Below are 23621 nucleotides of genomic sequence, written 5' to 3'. Positions count from 1 at the left end.
ACTAGATCAATGACGGTATTCTAAACTGTTTCCTTATGGAAATTCAGTGTCTTCTGGGAAAACTAACATTAGATTGCAAATCTGTTCCTAGCATTTAGAGACTCTTCATTAATAAGCACCTTTTTTTAATAGTAAAATATGGCCTGGCCAAAAAAAATCTCTGACAAGATGTGAGACTCAATGTCGTTCTTATGATTTAGAAGATAGGCTGAAGTGAGATATACTTCCCTACAAATAAAATAGATATTCCTTAAAATGTCAATCAGAGTTATGTGGTTTCATTGTCTCTGTAAAGTATTTACATATTTACAACTAAGGCCTATTAAATATTTATTATTAAGGTTGCCACTCTCTGAGGTGGTTTGATGTTTCAATCAGGGCCCAGAGGTTTTTTTAATTTTTTTTCATCAGTCATTCTTTGGAATTAAATGTGTGTACGTTGGTAGGACAGAAAAGGAACGGAATGTCAGCTTTCTGCCAACAAGTCTTCTGGCTACAAGAGAATTTCTCATTTTTTTTTTCTTTTCATTGTGAGTCACATGGAGAATTTATCTGAGGAGGGCATCAAAAGAAGGAGTGAAAAGCAATTAAGGAGAAAAAACACAGTTCCTTACATCCATGTTGGTCCATATTGGAAAATGAATACTGAGTATCATGGCTGGTTATCAATTTCTTTTCTTTCTAAAGCCTAATTACTGAATTTTTCACTTGGAACATGCCCAGATAAGATGGAACTTATTCGGGTTCCATTCTGAAAAAAAGATACCAGAAGTCATGATCTGCTTTTCTCACTCTGGACATGGAAATTCTCATCACAGTGGTCAGTTGAGGTGATTTCAAGGAATAATACCTGAAGGGATCCTTTAATTCAGGTTGTAGAACAAAAGCCCAAACAAATCATTAACAATAATTAACCTCTCAGATGTAATAAATTACTTTTAAATAAGTTAGTTTATTGAGAAATATAATTTGAACATACATAATAACAAGAGTCTGACACTAACTTCTGTACCCTCTGCTTGAAGCAACTGGGGAACTCTATGGTGTGATGGGAAGTTAACTTTACTCAACCTGTGAGACTGGGTCTTTCTTCTGAACCATCCACAGGGCATAAGGTTCATGCTGATGTGCTTTGGAATGTGCATGGCCCGTCCTATCTATTGCTCTAGCTTCTGCTGGCTTTAATTCAGAGTTTCTCAACCTCAGCACTGTTGATATTTGGGCCACATGTGGGAGGCTATCCTGTGCACTGTAGGATGTTTAACAGCATCCTTGGCATCTACCCACTAGATGCCAGTAGTGCCCAGCCCCTGACCCTCGTCAGGACAACCAAAGTGTCCCCACACATTGCCCAATGTCCTCTGGGAGACAGAATCACCCTGGTTGAAACCACTGCCCTAATAAGATATTGCAGAGTTCCAGATTTGATATCATTTAACTGATATTCTAAAAAGCATTGGCTACATCTGCATGCTGCTGCCCTAGGCTTCTCTTTGCATATTTGATCTCAACTTTGCATTGAGTCTTGGAGGGAAGGGGCAATGTGTGTAGGATGTCCACACATCTAGGTTTGCCTAGGATAATCCAATTTTTGTCTGTCATCTGGATGTAATTATTAAGTAGCACCACCTTGAAAAGTGACACAGTAAGAGTGAAAATTATCTGGCTTCCATGTGGTTTTGGAAAATGGGGAAGAGTTTTAAGAGTTCTCACAATGTCAGAAAACTTTTACCTTGCAGAGGTTTTTGATGCCTTCCTGTCCGATTTTAAAAGCCTGGAAATTCAACTATTTCATGCCCATATGAACCACATACTCAAGTCTTCAGCCTTAACTCTTAACAGCTTCAGTTTTTGTCCAGGTAGGCAAAGTGAGCTCAGACAACAAGGAAAAGAACAGTGTTTTTAAAAAAATGTTCTTCTCAGTAAAAATAAATTCTGAAGTTCTAAGTAGGGAGTTACTGCTGAGTTTATAATGGTTTTCATATTTGCTTTTACAATCACAGTATTGCTGGGCTCAGGCTTCCTGCTTGGAAAAGTGCTTTGCAATGCTTCAGACAGAAGAGAATGATTTTAGAACAGGCTGGGCTATGAGACAAGAGAGTTGAAGAAGCCTGAGGTGGTTTGAAAGCAGTCATTCCTTTGGTGTTAAAGATAGGGGAAAAAAGATTGTTCCCCCTTATTAAATCCTGTCACATGTAGACAAGAGTGCTTGTTAAAGCCTCGAGTGGACATTTGCATTGTGTGGTTCTCTGGTGTGTACCTTTGCTAAAATAAGTATGTGAAAGTCTCCAGGCAGTAATATACCCTTGACCCTGTAATCAGAATCGGTCTCTCACCTGGAAATGTGAAGACAAGATGTTTGGCTAGTAATGAAGGTAAGATAATCATGTGGGACCACACCATTCAAAAGGTTGTCTCATGCTCACAAGATGAATGCTATATTTCCAGCCATCATGCCCATGTATCAGACAGAAAGAAAAAGGAAGAGGGGAGCTCAAAAGGGCATCCTTGCTGAGACAGCTTCCCAAAATTACTGAAGCTCTCCACCTAACACTTGCTCTCCAATATCGATAGTTTTTTCAGCCAGGTATTTTTACCACCTCCTTCAGTATTATCTTACCAATAAATGACAGGAGAATGGATATTGGGTAGACAATTAGCAAGCTCTGGTATATAGCCCAACTTTTCCTAATGTTTAAAAGTCAAAACCACACAAATCTTCTAAACCAGTGGTCGACATTCGCTGCCTGTGGACTAAATTCAGCCCACTGACTCTTTTGGTAAATAAAGTCTTATTGGGACACAACCACACCACTTCATTTACATATGGTCTGTGGCTGCTTTTGTGCTGTCAAACAGAGTAGTTGTGACACAGACTATATATATGACCTCCAAAGTCTAAAATGTGGTCTCTCTGGCCCTTTATACGAAAATGTTGCCAACCTCTGTTCTAAACAGATAACTCAATGAAAAAATGGGCAGAAGACATGAACAGACACTTTACAAAGAAGATATCCAAAGACCAATAAGCACATGAACAGGTGTTCCAACTCATTAGTCACCAGGAAATATTTTTTTTTTTTTGGTGTTCATTTTTGTTTTTTTGTTTTGTTTTGTTTGAGACGGAGTATTGCTCTGTCACCCAGGCCGGAGTGCAGTGGCACAAACTCAGCTCACTGCAAGCTCTGCCTCCCGGGTTCACGCCATTCTCCTGCCTCAGCCTCTTGAGTAGCTGAGACTACAAGTGCCTGCCACCATGACTGGCTAATTTTTTGTATTTTTAGTAGAGATGGGGTTTCACCATGTTAGCCAGGATGGTCTCAATCTCCTGACCTCGTGATCCGCCTACTTCAGCCTCCCAAAGTGCTGGGATTACAGGCATGAGCCACCGCACCCGGTGGGAAATGTTAATTTAAAACACAGTGGGATGGCACTGCTTTCCCATCAGAATGGCTATAATCAAGAAAGAAAGAGAGAACTGACAATATCAAGTATTGCATTAATATGGGACAACTGCATTTTTTCATCTGTCTTTTGGCTGCATAAATGTCTTCTTTTGAGAAGTGTCTGTTCATGTCCTTCGCCCACTTTTTGATGGGGTTGTTTGTTTTTTTCTTGTAAATTTGTTGGAGTTCATTGTAGATTCTGGATATTAGCCCTTTGTCAGATGAGTAGGTTGCGAAAATTTTCTCCCATTTTGTAGGTTGCCTGTTCACTCTGATGGTAGTTTCTTTTGCTGTGCAGAAGCTCTTTAGTTTAATTAGATCCCATTTGTCAATTTTGGCTTTTGTTGCCATTGCTTCTGGTGTTTTAGACATGAAGTCCTTGCCCATGCCTATGTCCTGAATGGTAATGCCTAGGTTTTCTTCTAGGGTTTTTATGGTTTTAGGTCTAACGTTTAAGTCTTTAATCCACCTTGAATTAATTTTTGTATAAGGTGTAAGGAAGGGATCCAGTTTCAGCTTTCTCCATATGGCTAGCCAGTTTTCCCAGCACCATTTATTAAATAGGGAATCCTTTCCCCATTGCTTGTTTTTCTCAGGTTTGTCAAAGATGAGATAGTTGTAGATATGCGGCAATATTTCTGAGGGCTCTGTTCTGTTCCATTGATCTATATCTCTGTTTTGGTACCAGTACCATGCTGTTTTGGTTACTGTAGCCTTGTAGTATAGTTTGAAGTCAGGTAGCGTGATGCCTCCAGCTTTGTTCTTTTGGCTTAGGATTGACTTGGCGATGCGGGCTCTTTTTTGGTTCCATATGAACTTTAAAGTAGTTTTTTCCAATTCTGTGAAGAAAGTCATTGGTAGCTTGATGGGGATGGCATTGAATCTATAAATTACCTTGGGCAGTATGGCCATTTTCACGATATTGATTCTTCCTACCCATGAGCGTGGAATGTTCTTCCATTTGTTTGTATCCTCTTTTATTTCATTGAGCAGTGGTTTGTAGTTCTCCTTGAAGAAGTCCTTCACATCCCTTGTAAGTTGGATTCCTAAGTATTTTATTCTCTTTGAAGCAATTGTGAATGGGAGTTCACTCATGATTTGGCTCTCTGTTTGTCTGTTACTGGTGTATAAGAATGCTCATCATCACTGTCCATCAGAGAAATGCAAATCAAAACCATAATGAGATACCATCTCACACCAGTTAGAATGGCAATCATTAAAAAGTCAGGAAACAACAGGTGCTGGAGAGGATGTGGAGAAATAGGAACACTTTTACACTGTTGGTGGGACTGTAAACTAGTTCAACCCTTGTGGAAGTCAGTGTGGCGATTCCTCAGGGATCTAGAACTAGAAATACTATTTGACCCAGCCATCCCATTACTGGGTATATACCCAGAGGACTGTAAATCATGCTGCTATAAAGACACATGCACACGTATGTTTATCGTGGCATTATTCACAATAGCAAAGACTTGGAACCAACCCAAATGTCCAACAATGATAGACTGGATTAAGAAAATGTGGCACATATACACCATGGAATACTATGCAGCCATAAAAAAGGATGAGTTCATGTCCTTTGTAGGGACATGGATGAAATTGGAAATCATCATTCTCAGTAAACTATCGCAAGGACAAAAAACCAAACACCGCATGTTCTCACTCATAGACGAGAATTGAACAGTGAGAACACATGGACACAGGAAGGGGAACATCACACTCTGGGGACTGTTGTGGGGTTGGGGGAGGGGGAAGGGATAGCTTTAGGAGATATACCTAATGCTAAATGACGAGTTAATGGGTGCAGCGCACCAGCATGGCACATGTATACATATGTGACTAACCTGCACGTGGTGCACATGTACCCTAAAACTTAGAGTATAATAAAAAATAAATAAAAAATAAATAATTTCAGACTTAAAAAAATATATGGGACAACTGGAACTCTCGTACATTTCTGGTGGCACTGTGGGTTGGTATAAAGACTTTGATAAGCTATTGGGCAGTGTCTACTAAAGTAGAACATATGTCCCCCCTCTGTGATGGAGCCATTCCACTCTCAGGTATATGCCCCACAGAAATGCCTATGTATATCCACCAAAAGGGATGGACCAGAATGTTCACGTTGGCACTATTTATTAATAATCCAAAGTTGGTAACAACCAAAATGTCTATCAACAGTAGAAAAGGGAAAACTGTGTTTTATTCATACAATGGAATACTTCTAGCAGTGAAGAGGAGTCTCACTACCTGCTACAACATATAATATTGACAAAAGAAACCAGACAAAAAAGACTGATTCTGTTGCCTTAAAGTTCAGAAACAGGCAAACAGATCAACGGTGTTCGAAGTCAGAATATGGTTCCTTTTAGGAGTAGACATCAGGAGAGGACTCTTCATGATTTGGGTGGTCGTTATACAGGGGGTTCGCTTTGGCAAAATGCATTGAGTTGTACACTTATGAGTTCAGAATTTTTCTGCTTGTATATTGTATTTCAATAAAGAGTTTCAAAAACAGAGAAAAGAATACACATCTCTTTAATGATAGAAATGTATCAGCATTGCTCTGAGCCAGTTTTCTATTGAAAATGATGCCTATGACGTGTCCCTCATGAAACAACCACATGAACGTACATAATTAGCCCTGGCCCTTTGGATTCTAGTCTTATTCACAAATGGAATAAATTTTCTGTTTTCAGATTTTTGCATTTGACTACGTCTACCCTGACAGTGTGACTGACTAGGTGGTCTCAGCTCCACATACCCCATGGCAAGAATAAAAAGGTTGTGTCTAAACTGCAGTGGATTAACCCACTGAGCAGACTGCGTGCCCCTGGGCTTTCTTGCCAAAGGAAAGAGCAAAGGCTGCAAGGAAGCTGAATGTGGAATTTATGGACCCTAAGAAGGCAATTTGGAAGGATTTTTTCCCCCCGTGTCTGTTTAGTCTTAACTTGGTGAAATTGTAAAGAAGTGCTGGAGACTGGGGGAGCTGTTTGTATGCAAAGTGTTGTCTGCCTCAGTTGTGCTGCTGAATTTTGACTGGCTGCCCAATCTTATGTGGGAAGCTGAATGAAATGTGTATACTTCTAAAAAAAAATCAATTTTAGATTTTACAAAAGGAGTCAAATATTATTACTCCCAAGGGAAGAATTGAGGCAGTTTTTTTTTTTTTTAGGAAGAGGGTCAGAAGAAACAGCCAGGTCTTTTTTAAAAATCACCCAAATTTTTTGGCTGATATATTCAGTTAAATTTGTCCCCTCTCATTAATGCCAGTGGGGAGTTATAAAGGAAAGAAAAATATTAAATGCTAAAAATGAATAGAAGGGATGTAATAATCCAAGAATTAGGGCAATTGATGGCAGTTTTTTAAAGACACTGCTGTAAATGAAATTTAAATAACTGTAAAGCTAGATATTCAATCCAGTAGTTATATACATAAGATGTACTAGTTATTGTTTCATAATTATCCAAAATCTTTCATTTAAAAATATCATTTTATGTTTCTTAGACTGTATATGTGTATATGTTACGTATATGTGTATATATATATTTCAAACATATATGTGTAGAAATTCATGAGATTTTTTTTAAGTTACCATCCTCCAAAGGAAAAAAAAAAAACCTGGCAAGTGATGAGAAGGAATTGGAGCTGTGTATAAGAATCTCAGAAGATTTAGGTGATCTTGATGCAGCCTCCCAGGTCTAGTGTAGCACCTAAAAGGATCATTTTTAAAAAAGAAATCCAAATATTAGCTTAGGAGAAAACACAGAAAATCTCATGACTCTCGATTTTGTGAAAATTAAAATCTGACAGTAGAAGGCAAAGTGGCATGGCCCCTGTGCTTGGGTTACTGCTGCTTCCCAAGGGGCTCCTTAGGGAAATAACTTCCCTGTTCCTTCTCTTTTTTACTTGGCAGTCCCAGGAGGACAGTTGAGTTGGGGGACTAGGGGCATTGGAACAAGTGTGTCCTTGCCAGGCTTCTGTGGTTGGCTGCTAATTGGGCTTCTCACTTTGTGAACCAAAACGTTTAGAGAGTCTTGTCTTAGGAAAAGCAAATTATTCTGCCCCATGATGTCCCTTCAATGTGGAAACATCAAGTAGATAGGTCTCACTGATAACAGAGTTGATCAGGGGAGAGTATGCAAAGACAAGACCCAATTATCAAAGCACAGCCTTTTCAAAGGGTTTTGAGTAGATTGCACTTGTTTTGGTGAGAAACCAAATTAGAGAGTTCTGCCTCCTAAACTCTACATAGACTAATGTGTTGTTGGGAAGCAGCCCTGCTCTGGGAGTCGCATTTACCTCTTGGTCATACTGAATTCCTTCGTAGGAGGGCCTTTGATATATTTATTCTATAACCAAAAATGGCAGCCCTGAGATTGGAGAGCATCCCTTTGATTTCCTGTGGACTGTACTTTTCTGGAGATATGGTTTATTCTTTCCTAAGGGTCAGAATTATGATTCTGAAAAGTTTTGCTTTTGAAATACTATATCACAGTGTCCTAATGAGAATGGTAAGCCATCTGCAACATTCAACACTTGGGCATGGCAGTCAAATCTGGGCCCGATGAATGATTATGTTATATAAATCACCAGGTTCCTCCAGGCAGCAGTCATTGCCATTGTAATTGATTCCTGATGAGACTGTTTCTTGATTTGCTGGTGCTGTAACCACTGATGCTGATTGTTCTCATCTCCTGAAATTGTATTTAGTAACAGCATTCAACAAATATTACTGAAGTGGTTATTGTATATGGGACCAGGCTCTGGGGGTAAAAAATGAGTATGACAGCCCTGTCTTTGAGGAGACAAGTGTTTCAGGAGGAAACAGACAAGATGAGCATCCTAACAGAGGTATGAACAGGAAGCTAGCAAAGCTCCTATTAGAGGGTGAATAGGTGAGGTGAATGAGGGAATGTCCCTCCAGAAAATCCACAGAGGCTAATGGGAGTTACACAGGCAAAGGAGAAATAGAAGGGAGGTGACAGAGGAAGAAGAGCATTATAGGTGGAGGGAAATTTCTCCTTGAAAACAAAGGAATCATGTTCAATATGCGACCTAGAATTTCAGTGGACATCTCCTCTGGCAAGAAATTGAGTAGAAGGATGGCTGCATTTTGGAAACTTCAAAGTGTGGAGAGGATGCTATGTGCACTATAGTAAGTGCAAAACAATGGGTTGGATTTTTAAAAATTTTATGTACACACATATTTATCTATATAGTACGATGTGACATAGAAGTCACAGCCTGTTGAAAAGTTTATGCCATAAAAATAACAATTCGAGTTCACTTCCTGTGATTGGCCTAGGGTTTTTAAGACAAGGAAGAATCATAGGATGTCGAGGGCCAAATATAGACATGGATGTTTTAGAATCCTTTGCTTTTCTGATCTCAGAGCACGTGGCATTTGGTGTAATTGAATCCAGGACAGATGGGTGCAAGCCTCATTCAACTTTGGAGGGAAAACAATTAACAAGCATGTGTCCAAATGTAGGATTAAACTTGCAAGGCAAGCGAGTTGCTTCCAATAACACTTAGGAAATACTAGTTAGTGAGAGGGAAATACTTTGTCAAACGGTTTGAGAATAGTAAATACAAATGCAACAAGGGAACATTGTTTTTAGTTACAATTTATATTGTTCTAGAAGAAATGGGGCTGCAGGTGCTTTCCACAGACAAAATGAATCCCAAATACATTTACCTAAGGCTTCTAGAAATAATACAAATCTGTCTTTAAAAGCTCAGATACGTAAAACATTAGAATCCGATTTGGAAGTCCTCTTGATCTAAGCAGTCTGGTTTCTCTTTGGTAAGTTGCCTGCTTCCAGACTATAAATGAAACAAAATAATCACTATGTTAATAGAGATCAGTATATGGAAGTTATACTGTTTTTCTTTTGGGCTTATAAAACTCCAGGAGGGAAAAGATGAAAGCCAAAGTAGAAAAAAATTCAAAGGAAACAAATTGCAATTTTAGTTTTCTAAATCAGGGGTCGGTGAACATTTTCTGTAAAAGGCCAGATATTTTAGGTTTAGTGAACATGCAGTTGGTCTCTGGCAACTGCTCACCTCTTCTGGTGTAGTGAGAAAGCAGTCATAGACAAGTAAGTAAACGAATGGGTGTGACTATGTTCCAAGAAGACTTTATTTATGGATGTTGAAATTTGTATTTCATGTAATTTTCATTTCATAAAATGTTATTCTTTTAATTTTTTCCAACCATTTAAAAATGTAAAAACAATTTTACCCACCCTGTGCTAGATCTGAGACAATTATCTCCCCACAGGTTTGTTCTGTTAGAAAGTCCTTGGTTGAAAAGCAACATACTTTCCTTTTAAAGTTTTCATAAATTTATTAAATAATGATGTTTTCCCCCACTGGTATTTTCCTAGGTTTTTCTAGAATGCTCTGTGCTCTCGTAACACTTTCTAACATCTGTTGTCATCATGCATTTATTAAGCATTCACCATGAACTGAAATGCTGGGGACAGACGTCAGAGGAAAAGAAAATATTAGCAATAGAAAGTGGTACAGAAGCTCCTCTATTTATGGAATTTCAACTTGTGCACTTTCAGAGATACAAACAAAACCATGCTCTGGAGCAAAGCCCTCTGGCTTGCTCTTCGCCACCAAAATATGCATCAAGAGGTTCTGGGAGCTCTTTTAGTTTCTGCCCTTTTTAAAAAGAATTTCTCATTTTTCGGTCTATGGAATATTTGCTGTCTTTCTGCTAGGTGTTGAGGAATTTTGCCAGGAACCCCATCTTATGTGATAACCTCAGAGGACTTGAAAGAAGAAAGCGCTAGTAAGAAGTAGTAGAAGTAAAGGCAAGATAGAAACAATTTATTTTTAATTGAAATAGGTCAGAAAAACTGTTGTAAGCCCTTTGGCAGGAAGAATGATTTTGACGACAAAGATCCCATCATACAACCTGAGAGAGGCTCTGTACTTGTGTAATAATAGCAAACATTGATACAGAGCTTCTATGTGCCTGGCTGTGTTTTAAGTGATTACACGATCATATGAGTGTGCATGTATACTAATTTAACCACCAAAAAAGTGTTAATCAACTAATGAGCTCACGAAATGATTGATGAAACAGTGAAAGTTGAACGTGGCTCTGGAATTAGCATCGTAGGCCTATTTGTGTTAATTTAAGAGAAGGAAACAAATCTGGTAAGTGTACCCAGTCATGGATGGTTCCATGGGTTTGCAGCTTTTGGCATCTGCCCAACCTTAAAGTAAGAGGCAGAACAGCAATGCTATTTTGGGGTAATATTACGGATGCTAAAGCTGTTGAGGAATTCCCTGTGGTGCTTGTGGGCAGAGTACCCATTTCAGAAGATTTTCAGTGTATGAAATGAAACAGATCGAATGTAGGCAAAGATGTCAGCCAAAGCATTTATCAGTAAGGAGGAGCACAAAAAGACCAACTCATACCTCACCCAGGTGGAAATCTGGAGGTTGCAAGCTTCTACCCTGTTCAAGACCTCTGGACATAGGAACAAGGTCATACATAGCCTTTAGAGCTTAACATGTATTCAACCAAAAAGCATAGTGGACTCTGTCTGTGCTCTGCCCGGAATATCTCAGATCTTTTACCAGTTCTGTGTGCCTGTCCCATTCACCAGCTTCTGTGTAGTTTTGCTTCTAATGACCAACATCTGTGAGCACTCTGTGGGGTTCTGGAGCAGTTGCCCTATATTCACAAAGAGCAGGAAGTGCCTGGGAGTTTACATCACCCTGGGGGCGGGGCATCCCACAGCCCATGACTGACTGATGTGTGTGAAAATATTGAAGTCCAAATTCTTTGGCGAAGGCGGGACAAAGTTTAGATGTAATTAATACCCCAGAGCTTCCCTCAGGACCAGACTGAGACTAGGACTTTGCTAGAAATCACACCCTTACTTGGCTTTATTCCCTTCCCTACCCTGTTACGCTCACCCCTTACCAGTTTCTCCTGGGAACAGGTTCTTAATAAATCAGTTGCACATCAGTCCTTATCTTAGTATCTGCTTCTGAGGAACTCTACCTAAAGCAACAAGCACATATATTATTAAGACAGAGAAATATTGTAAGGCTTTACCTTAAGTCAGCAATGAAATATTGAATGAAAGAATGGACTGAATGAACTGATAGAAGCCAGCTTTGCACTACTCATGTTGTAGTCAGGGAAACAGAAAAAGGATAAAATATTGAAACAGTGACTGTTACATTTTAGAGTTTGAAGGGCGTATAGTGAGACTGCCCACATAGTGCAGCCTCTCTGGCTGATGGTAATCTAGGTTCAGCTTACATATGGCCAGGGAAGAAGATACTACCACCTCCTGGGACAGTTGCCTTCCATCTAGATTTGTTATAAAGTCAGTCCTTCCTTCCTCTTTCCCTTTCTCCCTCCCTCCCTTTCTTCCTTCCTTATTTCCTTCCTTCTAGTTTATGGAGGTAAAATTCACATGCCATACAATTCATTCATTTAAAGTGAACAATTCCTTGGTCTTTAACATATTCAAAGTTGGGTAACCACTATTAACATAAATTTCAGGACATTTTCATCACCCTGTAAAGAAACACCGTACCCTTTCGCTATCCCCCCCTCAACTCCTCAACCCCCAAGCTCTGCAGTCCTAGGCAACCCGACATCTACTCTGTGGATTTGCTTATTCTTGACATTTTGTATAAATGAAATAATATAATATGTGGTCTTTTGTGACTGACTTCTTTCAGTTAGCTTACAATTTTTGAGGTTCATCTATGTTGTATCAGTATTTCATTCCTTTTAATGGCCAAGTAATCTTTCATTGTATGGATAGATCATATTTTGTTTATTCATTCATCAGTTGATGGAAATTTGGTTTGTTTGTACCTTTTGGCCCTTATGAATAATTCTGCCATGAACATGTATATACAAATGTTTGTGGACATATGTTTTCATTTCTCTTGGCTATATACCTAGGAGTAGAATTGCTAAGTCAGATACAGAAAGTTCTTTCTTATATTCAGACAAAATCTGAGTCTCCTTAACTTCCACACTTGGTACTTATCCAGCTTTCTGAAGAAATATGGACAAGACTTTCTTATGTATGACATCCCCTCAAGTTATTCATCATCTTTATGTCCTCCTTCAACTTTCAAAGACTGAATATCTTCTGTTCTTTCAGTCATTCCACTGCAAAAATGGAACTTACAGAAATGCAAACTGATAGCTTTGAGGTTGTCATATTATCTGTTATAATGTACAAAACAGCTTTATTTTGTTCCAAATCTCAGACTTTCCCATCAACAACAGGGAACAAGTGGCTAAGTTTATTTTGCTAAGATAAGAGAAAACAAATTATTTTCTGGGTAAGAAGGCTTTTCGATAGACTCTGCATGGGTTTTCCCTTTGGAAAATCAAGAGGACTAATGATTTGTGTAGTTTATGTATACATTTGTCATTTCTTGACACGTTAATGGGAGAAAAAAATTCTGTGCTTCTGAAAAATAAAATTTGATGGCAATCAATTATCTTAAGAGCTTTAAAAGAAATCACGTGTAGCATTCTTTTTATTCTTAGTCATGAAGACGATGGGGAGAAAACTTGACAAAACCACAGGAAAATGTAGCAAGTTACTTAGCAGGCTCTGGGTTGTGCTGAACTGGGCCAAATGTTATGGTCATTTCTGCTTCTGTAGCTATGAATGGATCTAATCCTTGTTAGTCATACACTTAGGACTATTTTCCACCTTCTTTTTTTTTTTTTTTTTTTTTTTTTGAGACGGAGTCTTGCTCTGTCGCCCAGGCTGGAGTGCAGTGGCGCGATCTCGGCTCACTGCAAGCTCCGCCTCCCAGGTTCGCGCCATTCTCCTGCCTCAGCCTCCCAAGTAGCTGGGACTACAGGCGCCCGCCACCACACCCGGCTAATTTTGTATTTTTAGTAGAGACGGGGTTTCACCGTGTTAGCCAGGATGGTCTCCATCTCCTGACCTCGTGATCCGCCCGCCTCGGCCTCCCAAAGTGCAGGGATTACAGGCGTGAGCCACCGCGCCCGGCCTCCACCTTCTTTTAACATTAAATCCAGAGCTCAGGATGGCTTCTGACTTTGTCTCATGCTATCTGCATGACGTTGGACAAATCACTCGGCCTTTCTGAGTTTCAGTTTGTGCATCACAGTACCACTACATCAGTGGCTTTCAAACTGTGTTGCGCGGGATAACAACCAAAGAATCTCACTAAAAATGTCAATGGTGTGGTGCTGCAAGGAATTGTGCAAGTAGGCTCTGGGGAGGTCCTCAAAATCTATTTTTAAAAACCCACCCAAGTGATACTGATGCCCATGGTCCTGAAGACCATACCTTCAAAAACACTGACTAGACATTTCCTTCTGGTCCCTCTTCCTCTTGTTCTGTATTCCACTGAAAGGGAGAAGAAATCTTATTATCTTTCCAGGTAATATCTTTTCATCTGTGCTGTGTGCAAGGACATGAAGGAAGACAACTGAAGTTGAAATAATGAAAAAAGTCCCAGTCTGATGCTTAGATTCTGATTTATTAGAATTATTTTGACCATAACAATTTCAACCATAAAGTAGGGTTTCTTAACCTTGGTACTATTGACATTTGGGACCAGATCATTCTTTGCCTTGTGTGTGGGAGGCTGTCCTGTGCATTGTAGGAAGTTGAGCAGCATATCTGGCCTCTACCTACTAGATACCAGTAGCATCTCCCCCTCCCTCCAAGTTACAGCAACCAGATATGCCTCCAGATATTGTCAAATGTGCCCTAAGGGGCAAATTTGCCCCTGGCTGAGAACCACCTTCATAAGGCATGGTCCCCAAAGAAAATAATCAAGAAATTAGGCTTGGAGCAGTTTTCTTCGGTTGGTTCTTACTGCACAGCAAGGCAAAGAAGGCCCTGCTAAACTGTTGGTTCTTGACCTTTATGTACCAAGCATTCCTGGGGGATCTGGAACTCCCTGGCTCATCCTCTCTATTTGCTGGATTAATGGGATACAGACAGTTTAAGTGACTTGGCAGGAGAAGGACATTCTGTTTTATTCTGCTCATTTTATTACACTCCTGACAACAGATTCTTAACATTTGCCTTATATGTTCTGCTCCCTATCATTATCACAAGATAGATTAGTGGAGGTGGGGGAGGGTAGGGAAACCAATATATGCGAAATTGCTTTGAAACCTGCAGGCACCAGAGTAATGCCAGGTGTCATCATTCATCCTACTCCTGAGCCTCTGAAGCTGGGGGTTTCTTGAGGTTATAAAAGTGGTTTTTTAAGGGGGATGACTAGTCAAGCACTCCAGAGAACTCCAGAGTGGTCAGTTTTGATCACACAAATGGCCAATTTTTACCCAGTCTGTTAGCCTTTTAACAACACACAGTGTTGCGTGGAGACCCACTTGTGTATGGGTCTTCAATGATGGGTGGAGACCCAGGGCTCAGCTCTACTCTTCTGCTCTGGAGAACTTTCTCTTTGTTTTCTTGGGTGGTGCAAGACCTACTTCACTGAAAGAAAATGTGTTGTTGGTGTGAGAGGTACTGCTAAGTGGAAATTATTAAAGGATTAATTCCTTATGTCTGTGAAAGATTTCTCCACCTTGGCACTCTAGACATTTGGGACCAGAACATTACTTGTTGTGAAGGCTGTCCTGTGCAGCGCAGGATGTTTAGCAGCATCTCTGGTCTCCACCCACTGGATGCAAGTGACACCCTTCCCCTGCAGTTGTGGCAGCCAAAGATAGCTTCAGATATTGCCAAGTTTCTCCTCCGTGGCAAAATTTCCCCTGTTGAGAATCACTGGCCTAGGAGGTGTGGATGGGACACCAGCAAATCTAATGAATGGGCCTGATTTGTCAAAAAGAATCTCCACCTTGAAACATACTGGAATGGCCTGCAAAGAGATTGGGGTCAACTACCGTTTACATCTCAACTCCACCATTTATTAGGTATGCAAAACAGGTTAATTACCCTCATAAATAAAATTAAGATAATCATACTTTCCTTCCCAGTTGTTCTGGGGATCCAGATGTTTGCAAAGCATCTAGTTGAGCCTGTGATGTAGGTGCTTAATGAATAGTGGAATTGTTACCATTTCAAACAATAATTCTAGCACCTGCAGTGTTGGCGTTGTCATGGGAATTCTGCAGGCTTTAGACAACTGAAACACTGTGCAACTGTGCAGAAGAAAGGAGATTATGATCAGAGGAATGAAGGCAATAGACTAACATTAGATTATGGATATAAATGAAAAATCATTTCTTAATTCCTAAATGGTTATTTGGAAAGTCATAGCTGGAGAAATTGCGGCCTCTCCTTTTTGCCTAATGACTCTTGAATAGAACGTATATATTAGAAAAGTCTCTTTTTAGGCACTTTTTAAGGATACCCTCCCTGGCTCTGTGGCATGGAGTAGAAATTCTTCAGTGAAAATGTCAAAATGACAAAAACAAGATAAACCAATAATACCAAATAGAACCTACTGTAATGGTCATTTATTTCCTCACCCTTCCTCGCTTGTTTTCTTTCCCTGAATTCTCGGATTATCATATTCTCAACTCCAGTTGATGTATAACTTTATGATATTCTTTGTACTAGGGTTTGAGGCCAAAGACAATGGTACTATGCTGTGCCAGGATGTTCTCCTCTCTCTTTTCCATCTCTCCTATGTGACTGCAGCTCCAGCCACCGTTTTTGGAAACACCAGGAATTCCTCATTCACTGGTCTTCAGCCCAGCTGAACTTACCTGGAAAAAAGAATGAGGACCTTCATTCTTCCTTAGATTTCTTCTATCTCCGTATCCCTGGAAGGGTTAAGAGGGTGGGAAGAAATTATGGCTATAGAGCAAAATGATAATTCCTGAAATGGCATATATGTTTACAGTTGTCAGGCTGAGATTTTACCCTCCAGTTTGCTGAAATTCTGCCTAATGAGATGTCCTCCCTCAAAAGCACATTCAGTGTATCCATCGCTCCTGTCTGTGAGTGTGGGTGAAGTCAGCCTTATCATTGCCAATGCCAGGGCCTTAGCAGGGCTGGTAGGTCCTTCACTTACAGGAGACACATGATTTCAGCCAAGGAGGGCCTTAAGCTGCTACTCCAGCTCTCCTTTCTGATCCTGGAGTTTGATTTCCTTAATTTCATCTTTGTAGCCCCATGAAAAAAACTTAAAAAAGAGACAACTCTAAACTGTGTTCAGTCTTCATATAAACTGTGTTCAGTCTGTTTATACAATAGTGTAAATAAAGATTCTAATTAATACAGTTTGGAAAACTGTTAGGCATTGTCTAGTAAAGTTCAAGATATGCATGCCTATGACCCAGCAATTATATTCCTGGGTTTGTACCCTATAAAAATGCATGCACATATGCACAAGGATATATGTACAATGATGTTCAAGCAGTGTGGTTTTCAGTAGTCCAAGAATGAAAAGGACATAAATGTCCATCAACAGTTACAAAGATAAATAGTAATAAACACATATAATGGAGTACTAGACAGCAATTGGAATGAACAAACAACAGCTACATACAGCAACATGGATAAACCTTAGAAACAGAATGTTGAGCAAAAGAAGTCAGCTATAATAAAAACATACTTATGAATCTGTTTACATAAAGTTAGGAAACAGGCAACACTAAGCTCTAATATTTATGGATGCCTGACTTCCTAAAAGGGAGTGGATTTTAACCAGGGGTGATTGTGCCTTTCCCCACTCCCTGGGGGACATCTGCAATGTCTAGAGTCATCTTTGGTTGCCACAATTGGCGTAGGGGGAATAATACGGGCATGTAGTGGGTAGAGGCTAGGGATGATGCAAAACATTCTGCATTGTCTAGCCTCTACCATAAAGAATGATTGGTTCCCAAATATCAAGAGTGCTGGGGTTGAGAAACCCTGCTGTAAAAGGGAAGTGAAGAGTGAAGTCATGATAGTGTCTACCACTGGGATGGAGGAGAGAAATACAGCCAAGGGACATGGGGGTCTAGGGTACTAGCAATATTTTAATTTTTGACCTCAGTGAAGGTTAGACAGGTGAATGTTTTGTAACAATTCATTAAGCTGCACATTATATGCTATTGATTTTTCCATTTCAAAATGTTAAAAATACTCTAGGGGCTAGATTAACAGGACAATAGGATGGCATAGTGTGGGCACTGGGTTTGGGGGAAGGGGTTCCCCATCTAAGAGGGTCTCATAGTAACTCTGTTAACAATGGTGGGGCTGGGCCTCCAAGAAGGGCCTGTCCTGCCATCTGAAGTGATTTTTAGTACTCAGATGGGCCCTCAGCTCTTCCTACACTCTGAAGTTGAATTTGCTTCCACAGATTTGGGTAAAGTTTTTCCGAAAAAAGTAATCACCCTTGCATTGGCATTAACTGTGGAAAATTTTAACTCAGCCTATAGGCAGGCAGAATAAATGCAAACAAGGATTTTAATTTAAATGCTCTGGCAGAAAGGGCAGCATTCAGTTCTGGAAATGCTGTAATGTTTAAGGACAGGAAGATGTGGAAATTCCACAGTTAGCAGGGCACGTTTTCTCTTAAAGGTGATGCTAGTAGAGTAACTCATACAGATTATTTTTAAGTCCTCTCTGGGGTGAATTATAAACATCAGATAAATTTATTATTTTTTAAAAAAGAAAAAAAAAAAAAACGAGAACATTAGCCTAGCAGGCTCTTAACCAACAAATTGGATGAACTTCAGCCTCCTCTGAAGTGAGGTTTTATGTGCTTCTTGCTGCCTTTTTATCTCTCTCCATTATCCCAAAGGATCAAACGTGCATTTTAAAACCACATGCCATGTCAATATACAGTTTAGTTGACCTAGAACAATACCTGTGCATAGTACGCACTTAAAAATATTTATAAAGTGTGGAATGATAGACAATGGAGACTCAGAAGGGCAGTGGGGTGGATGATGGTAAATTACTTAATGGGCACAATGTACATTCTTCTGGTGATGGATACCCTAAAAGCCCTGACTTCATCACTACACGATCTATCCACGTAATGAAATTACACTGTTACCCCATATATTTATACAAATAAAAATTTAAAATTTAAAATAATATTTGTTGAATAATGACCAAGTGAACAAATAACATGGGAAGGATACTTGGAAGTAGAGATATGCAAATAAGAAATTTTGATTAGAGTGGTGTTTTAAATATACCCTGAAATATATTTGAATGAAATAATGAATAATGTGTAAAATTCAAATTGTTTAAGATTGAACAGACTTCTTAGAGTTCTGCATGATCTTCTAGATCCTTTCTGGAGCTTTGAGCCTTAAACAATTGGACTAAGAATTGAAGGAGGTGGATGATTCATTCCAAGGTGATTTAAGAGTCTTGCAGCATGAACTGATCATTTCTTTAGGTGCTTTGCCCAATCTCACAAACTCTTCAAACACAGAGAGAAAACAATCCTATTGCACTTGAACATTTTACTCCAACTTAGCTATGACACTTTAGCAATAAATGATGCTAGAAGGCAGAAGTCATTCCTAAAATGTAAGTACACAGTATGGGGCTGATGGAGTATTTTTGGCTTACAAGAATGTCATTTAGTGACTTACTACATTTTTCAAAGAAAGAATACAAACCAAATCCAGGATGACCCAGTTTTAAGAGGTGACTTAGTCAGGGGTAATGATCAAAAGGCTATGGTTAAGGTTTTAAGACCCAGAGATCCACCTTGTGTTGTTTACATATATTAATAATTAAATAGTATTTGTAGGGAAAGGGATTTTTAGCTTCAGGGGCTTAAAGGCAAGCGTGACAGAAGAAAAAGTCCTAAGGCTGGAGTGTTCACCTTTATGAATAGACCACAGTGAAGTGAAAGTCCCTAAACTGGGGCTTGTCTAGGCCATTGAATTACATCTGTACACACATTGCCCCCATCAGGCTGCCCTGGCTGCAATTCTCTGAAAGATGCCAGATGGTGAAGCTCAAGCTGGTTCTCTGTCTTATTCTAAGGATCTTTGATGACTTTGCTCTAAAGGTTGCTTTTAGCAGCAGAACAGAGTGAAAGTAAAGGGGGAACTTTAGTGTGTCATTTTTCGAGCTCTGCCTGGACATGTCACAGAGCAAGGAAGGCCTCCAAGGTGAATGGGCATGCTCATTTCTCCTACAAAGCAGAAGAAAGGAGACTTGGGTAGATCAGGCTGTGGGAGAATGAAAGACTTGGGCAAATAGTTCAATTGACTTTCTCATAAGACAGGCAACACTGTTTGGAAGTTCCTGGGTTTGGCAAGGGATTGATTTTAAATTTATTTTTATTTTTATTTTTTATTTTTGCAGTATAAAATACACATAGTGAAGGGTGTAAATTACACTAGTCTGAGCTGTACTGCTCAGTGAATGTTTACATATGGGTGTACTCTAGTAGCTTCCATACAGATCAAGATATAGATCATTTCCAGCACCCTAGAAGGTTCCCTTGTACCACCTTCCTAGTCAATACCACCTTCCCACTTTTGTAACCACTATTATGACACCTATCACCGTGGATTCCATTTGCCTATTGCACTTAAACATTTGAATTTCAGTTGCAGAATAAATAAGTGAAATCTTACCATATGTACACTTGTGTCTGATTTCTTTCTCCCAACGTAATGTTTGTGAGATTAATCCATTTGTTCTGTGCATCAGTAACATTTTCCTTTTTATTGCTGAGTAGTATTCCATCATGTGCACAGACTACAGTTGGTTTGTCATGCATCAGTTGGTGTACATTTGGATCGCTTTTATTTGGGGCAATTATGCCTCAAGACAGTATGAGCATTCTGGTATATGATGAGATTATTGTACTCTGTATATCTAGGGGTGGAATTTGCTGGATTGGAAGGTAAGCCTATGATTGACTTTAGCAGATATAACCATACAGTTTTCCAGGTGGATAAACTGTCATGGGACTATCTAATGGTAGATTCCTCAGGCCACTTGCACCCCTGGCTTCACATTCCCACTGCTAATTACAATTATGCTGCGAATTGTTTTAAAATATTACATGCCAGTGGATGGTTCATTCAACTAAATTGTAAGGACTGAAATTCAGGGGCCACATCCAACTTTCCTCCCCTCTCCTCTTACACAGAGCAAGTGGAGAGTCATTCAGCCGGTTCAGTACAGTGGGACCCTGACAAACTGGCACAAGCTACCCCTAAACACATCTTCCACTTTGTAGCCACCCCTCTGGGGCTTACATTGATTGATTCATGAGTCTGGAGTCTCTCCTCTGGCCCCAGGCCTGGCCTTTGTGTGGGCTCAACTTGTGGGAGGCTGGACATAAATTACAGAAGGACAAGGCTGTGGAGGGAACTTGCTGATCTTCTCCAAGGTGTTTTAAAGTGCAGGTTTCCATGAGGGGATTTCAGAGCAGAGGCCAGTTTTAAGGGTTATTGTGAACCTACAGGATGTGCCCTGCAAGCCCCCCTGGAACTCGGTTCACCCTAGGTGACCAGCATCCTGCGCAGCCTTGTCTCCGCAGCAGTTCCCCTGGGTAGCATGACTTGGTTCCTCTCAGTCCTGCCCTCCCCAAGGGTCCCCACAATTTGAGACTCTCACAGAAGAAGGCTTTCTAGAAAGGGAAACTCTGCCCTCCCAGGAGAAGGCTCTGAATCTCCTTCCACTGTCAGGCCCACACCTCCTTCAAAGTTAGTGAAAGTCTCTCTTTCTTGGAAACCCAAGTTCGCCTTCTCGCTGGCATTAAAGGCTTTGGCAGTCCCCGCCTCAGCAGCCGGGGTCCCACGGGTCCGGGGAGGGTGGGGTGGCAGGAGGCAGGCGTACTGGCCAGCCTGACACCTGTCGTGGGCGCGTTCGGCCTCCGCAGCCCCCAACAGCTGTCAGCGGCAGCGGCCGCCGGAGGGACCCGCCAGGAGCGGAAGGAATTAAACGCCCGCCCATCGCATCAGACTTGGCCGCTCCCTCCTCCTCCTCCTCCTCCTCCTCCTCCTCCTCCTCCTCCTCCTCCTCCTCCTCCTCCTCCTCCTCCTCTTTCCCCTCCCCCTTCGCGCCGCCGCCTTCTCCAGGTCCCCACTGGCTCCGCAGCGGCAGCGGGACGCTGTGCCAGGGGCGCTTTACACAGCACTCAGCACGCACGGAGCAGGGGCTCGCACCCCGGGGCTGCCCCAGGATGGCAGTGAAGTAAGGGGAACTCAGAGAGACACCGTGACCCCAGGCTGAGCCCAAGGAGCGCCACTCCTCCTGGAGGCGACATGGGGCACCCGGTGTACCGCGGCGAGAAGCCCCAGCTGCACTACGCGGTGAGTGTCCTGACGCGTGCAGAGGACACAGGGGGCGCCACTGGGCCGCTCCAGGTGGGGACTGCGAGGGGCGATGGTAGTCGGGGCTCCCCACAGGTCCACGGCTGAGGGGGTGGCGGGTGGCCGGGTACGTCACCCCGAAGTGCCACCTGCTCACTAACTCAGTGGCGCTTCCCGAAATCTTTTAGAAGGTACAGGGGAGCCCCAACCCTGAATTCAGTGTTTCTTTGCCCCAACGCTCTGGTCACTGCATCTGGGACCGGGGCTGGACTCCGCCACCGCCTCGCTGACAAAGGCTGACAAATGGGGTTCCTGGGGTTAGGCCTAGGTCGCTCATTCAGCCTTCAGTCAGATATGTTGAAAGGACGAGAATAAGACTGGACAGGAGGCAGGGCCGCTTCATGATCTCAGTGTGCGGCGAGTGGATTTGCTAAAGAAATGCTGCCAGGAGCGTTGGGGTGCAGCCGTTTCACTCCTTAGAAAGGGAGTGCATTTCCCTCCTACTTTGTGGCGGGACAGAATGTTGCACATTATCATTAATGTTGCACGCTAATACAAGAGAATACCAGGGGCTCTTCTGTCATACCTTCCCCCTCCCTTATGGTGGCTTCTGTTCTCCCTGTTGATACAAAGATTTACTGGGGACCTACTGTGTGCCAGGGACTGCGCTAGGTGCTGCAGGTACTGCAGGAAACACAACAGAGAGAAAGCTCATGGGATTTGCCTTCTTTGAAGAAGGAGTCAAGATTTCAAGGTTAACGACCGACCAAATCCAGATACTAGATTGAGTATATTCTTTGAGAGAGAGAAAAGAAAGGAAAGAAGGAAAAAAGGAAAGTTGTTTCTGAGGAATGACTACTACTTCTGAAGATTTCAAATGCCCCCTCCAGGAAGGGTGCAGGGAGAAGGTTTACCTTACTCCAGTCTTCAGACATTGATTTTCCACTTGTGAGATGTGTCGTTTTGAGATGAGACACTGCAGTTGTTCTGTCATCTGCTAATTTACTGAGTTTTCCTTGAATTGATTTGCACTGTTGAGACTGGACGTACTGACTGCCAACTTTAAAAATTGGAGAGAAGCAGGCAGAGAGTTGACAAGAATCATTAATATTTATAATCAGGCAAAGACAGTTAACTGTCTGGAATTCGTGTCTTCCAAAATCCAGTCCCCAACATTAAAAAAAAAAAATTGTTTTTTTTGAAGAAAGGAGCAGAGGTGGACAGGGGTGGTGGACTCAGGCATCCTGGAGCTGCTCCAGTTGGTTCCTGGTGTCACCTGGGGGCTCCTGGATTAATTGCAGGGCCATTGGGCAAATTGCACACCTCGTACACTTCACTTTCCTCCACTGGAAAAATTAAGACCTGAATTAAGAAATTGTTAAGATACCTTCCCAGGCAAATGTTCCAGGAACCTGTGACAGCTCTTTCTCTGGTTTTTCTATAGTTACTTGCCTTGAAACACCAAATGAGATACTTGTAAGTTACTAATGCTCGTTCATATGTCTTGGAGACACCAGTGGCTCAGTGATTTGCCTTTTAAAGTAGTTTAAAGGGTAACCACTTTTCAACAGAGGTTGCTTTACACTGAAGGAGGTAGAGTCTGTGCTCATTGTGCCCATTCAACATCTCCACCCCACCACCTTTTTGAACTGTGTGCTGGTACCCTTTGATTCATGATCTGAGGTCTTTTCCATTTACAAGAGTGGGGGTGGGGGAGGAAAGGTGAGAATGGGCTCCTTAATTTTAAAAAAATCTATTCATTCAATGAATGGTTATTGCCTCAATTATGAAATATATTACAAAAATATTTTTAAATTGTCATTTAATTAAGCTGTCTCATTCTTCTAAAATCATAAACTGAAGAGTCAAGCCAATGCTAACATCCCCTCTTGGGGCTCTGAAGACTGCTGATGAAATAGCC

The 23621-nt window shown here is 41.2% G+C and overlaps 1 protein-coding gene across 2 annotated transcripts in view; it reads left to right on the top strand.

Moving 5' to 3' along the window:
• The window catches only part of ARHGAP6 (Rho GTPase activating protein 6), a 541363-nt gene that overhangs the window by 220526 nt on the left and 297216 nt on the right, over window positions 1-23621 (top strand). The window contains exon 1 of one of the 2 annotated variants that reach the window (XM_054544332.2): window positions 21278-21700. The exons of the other annotated variant lie outside the window; for it this stretch is intronic. Coding sequence (XP_054400307.1) covers window positions 21653-21700 — 48 coding nt within the window. The 5' untranslated portion in view covers window positions 21278-21652. Of the gene's footprint in view, window positions 1-21277; window positions 21701-23621 lie in introns of those variants that run through there. 2 annotated transcript variants of the gene reach the window in all.

The sequence above is a fragment of the Pongo abelii genome, chromosome X (genome assembly GCF_028885655.2).
Source record: "Pongo abelii isolate AG06213 chromosome X, NHGRI_mPonAbe1-v2.0_pri, whole genome shotgun sequence".
NCBI classification, from domain to species: Eukaryota; Metazoa; Chordata; class Mammalia; order Primates; family Hominidae; genus Pongo; species Pongo abelii.
The sequence above is the reverse complement of the archived record's forward strand: the minus strand, read 5'-3'. Positions and strand labels throughout refer to the sequence as shown.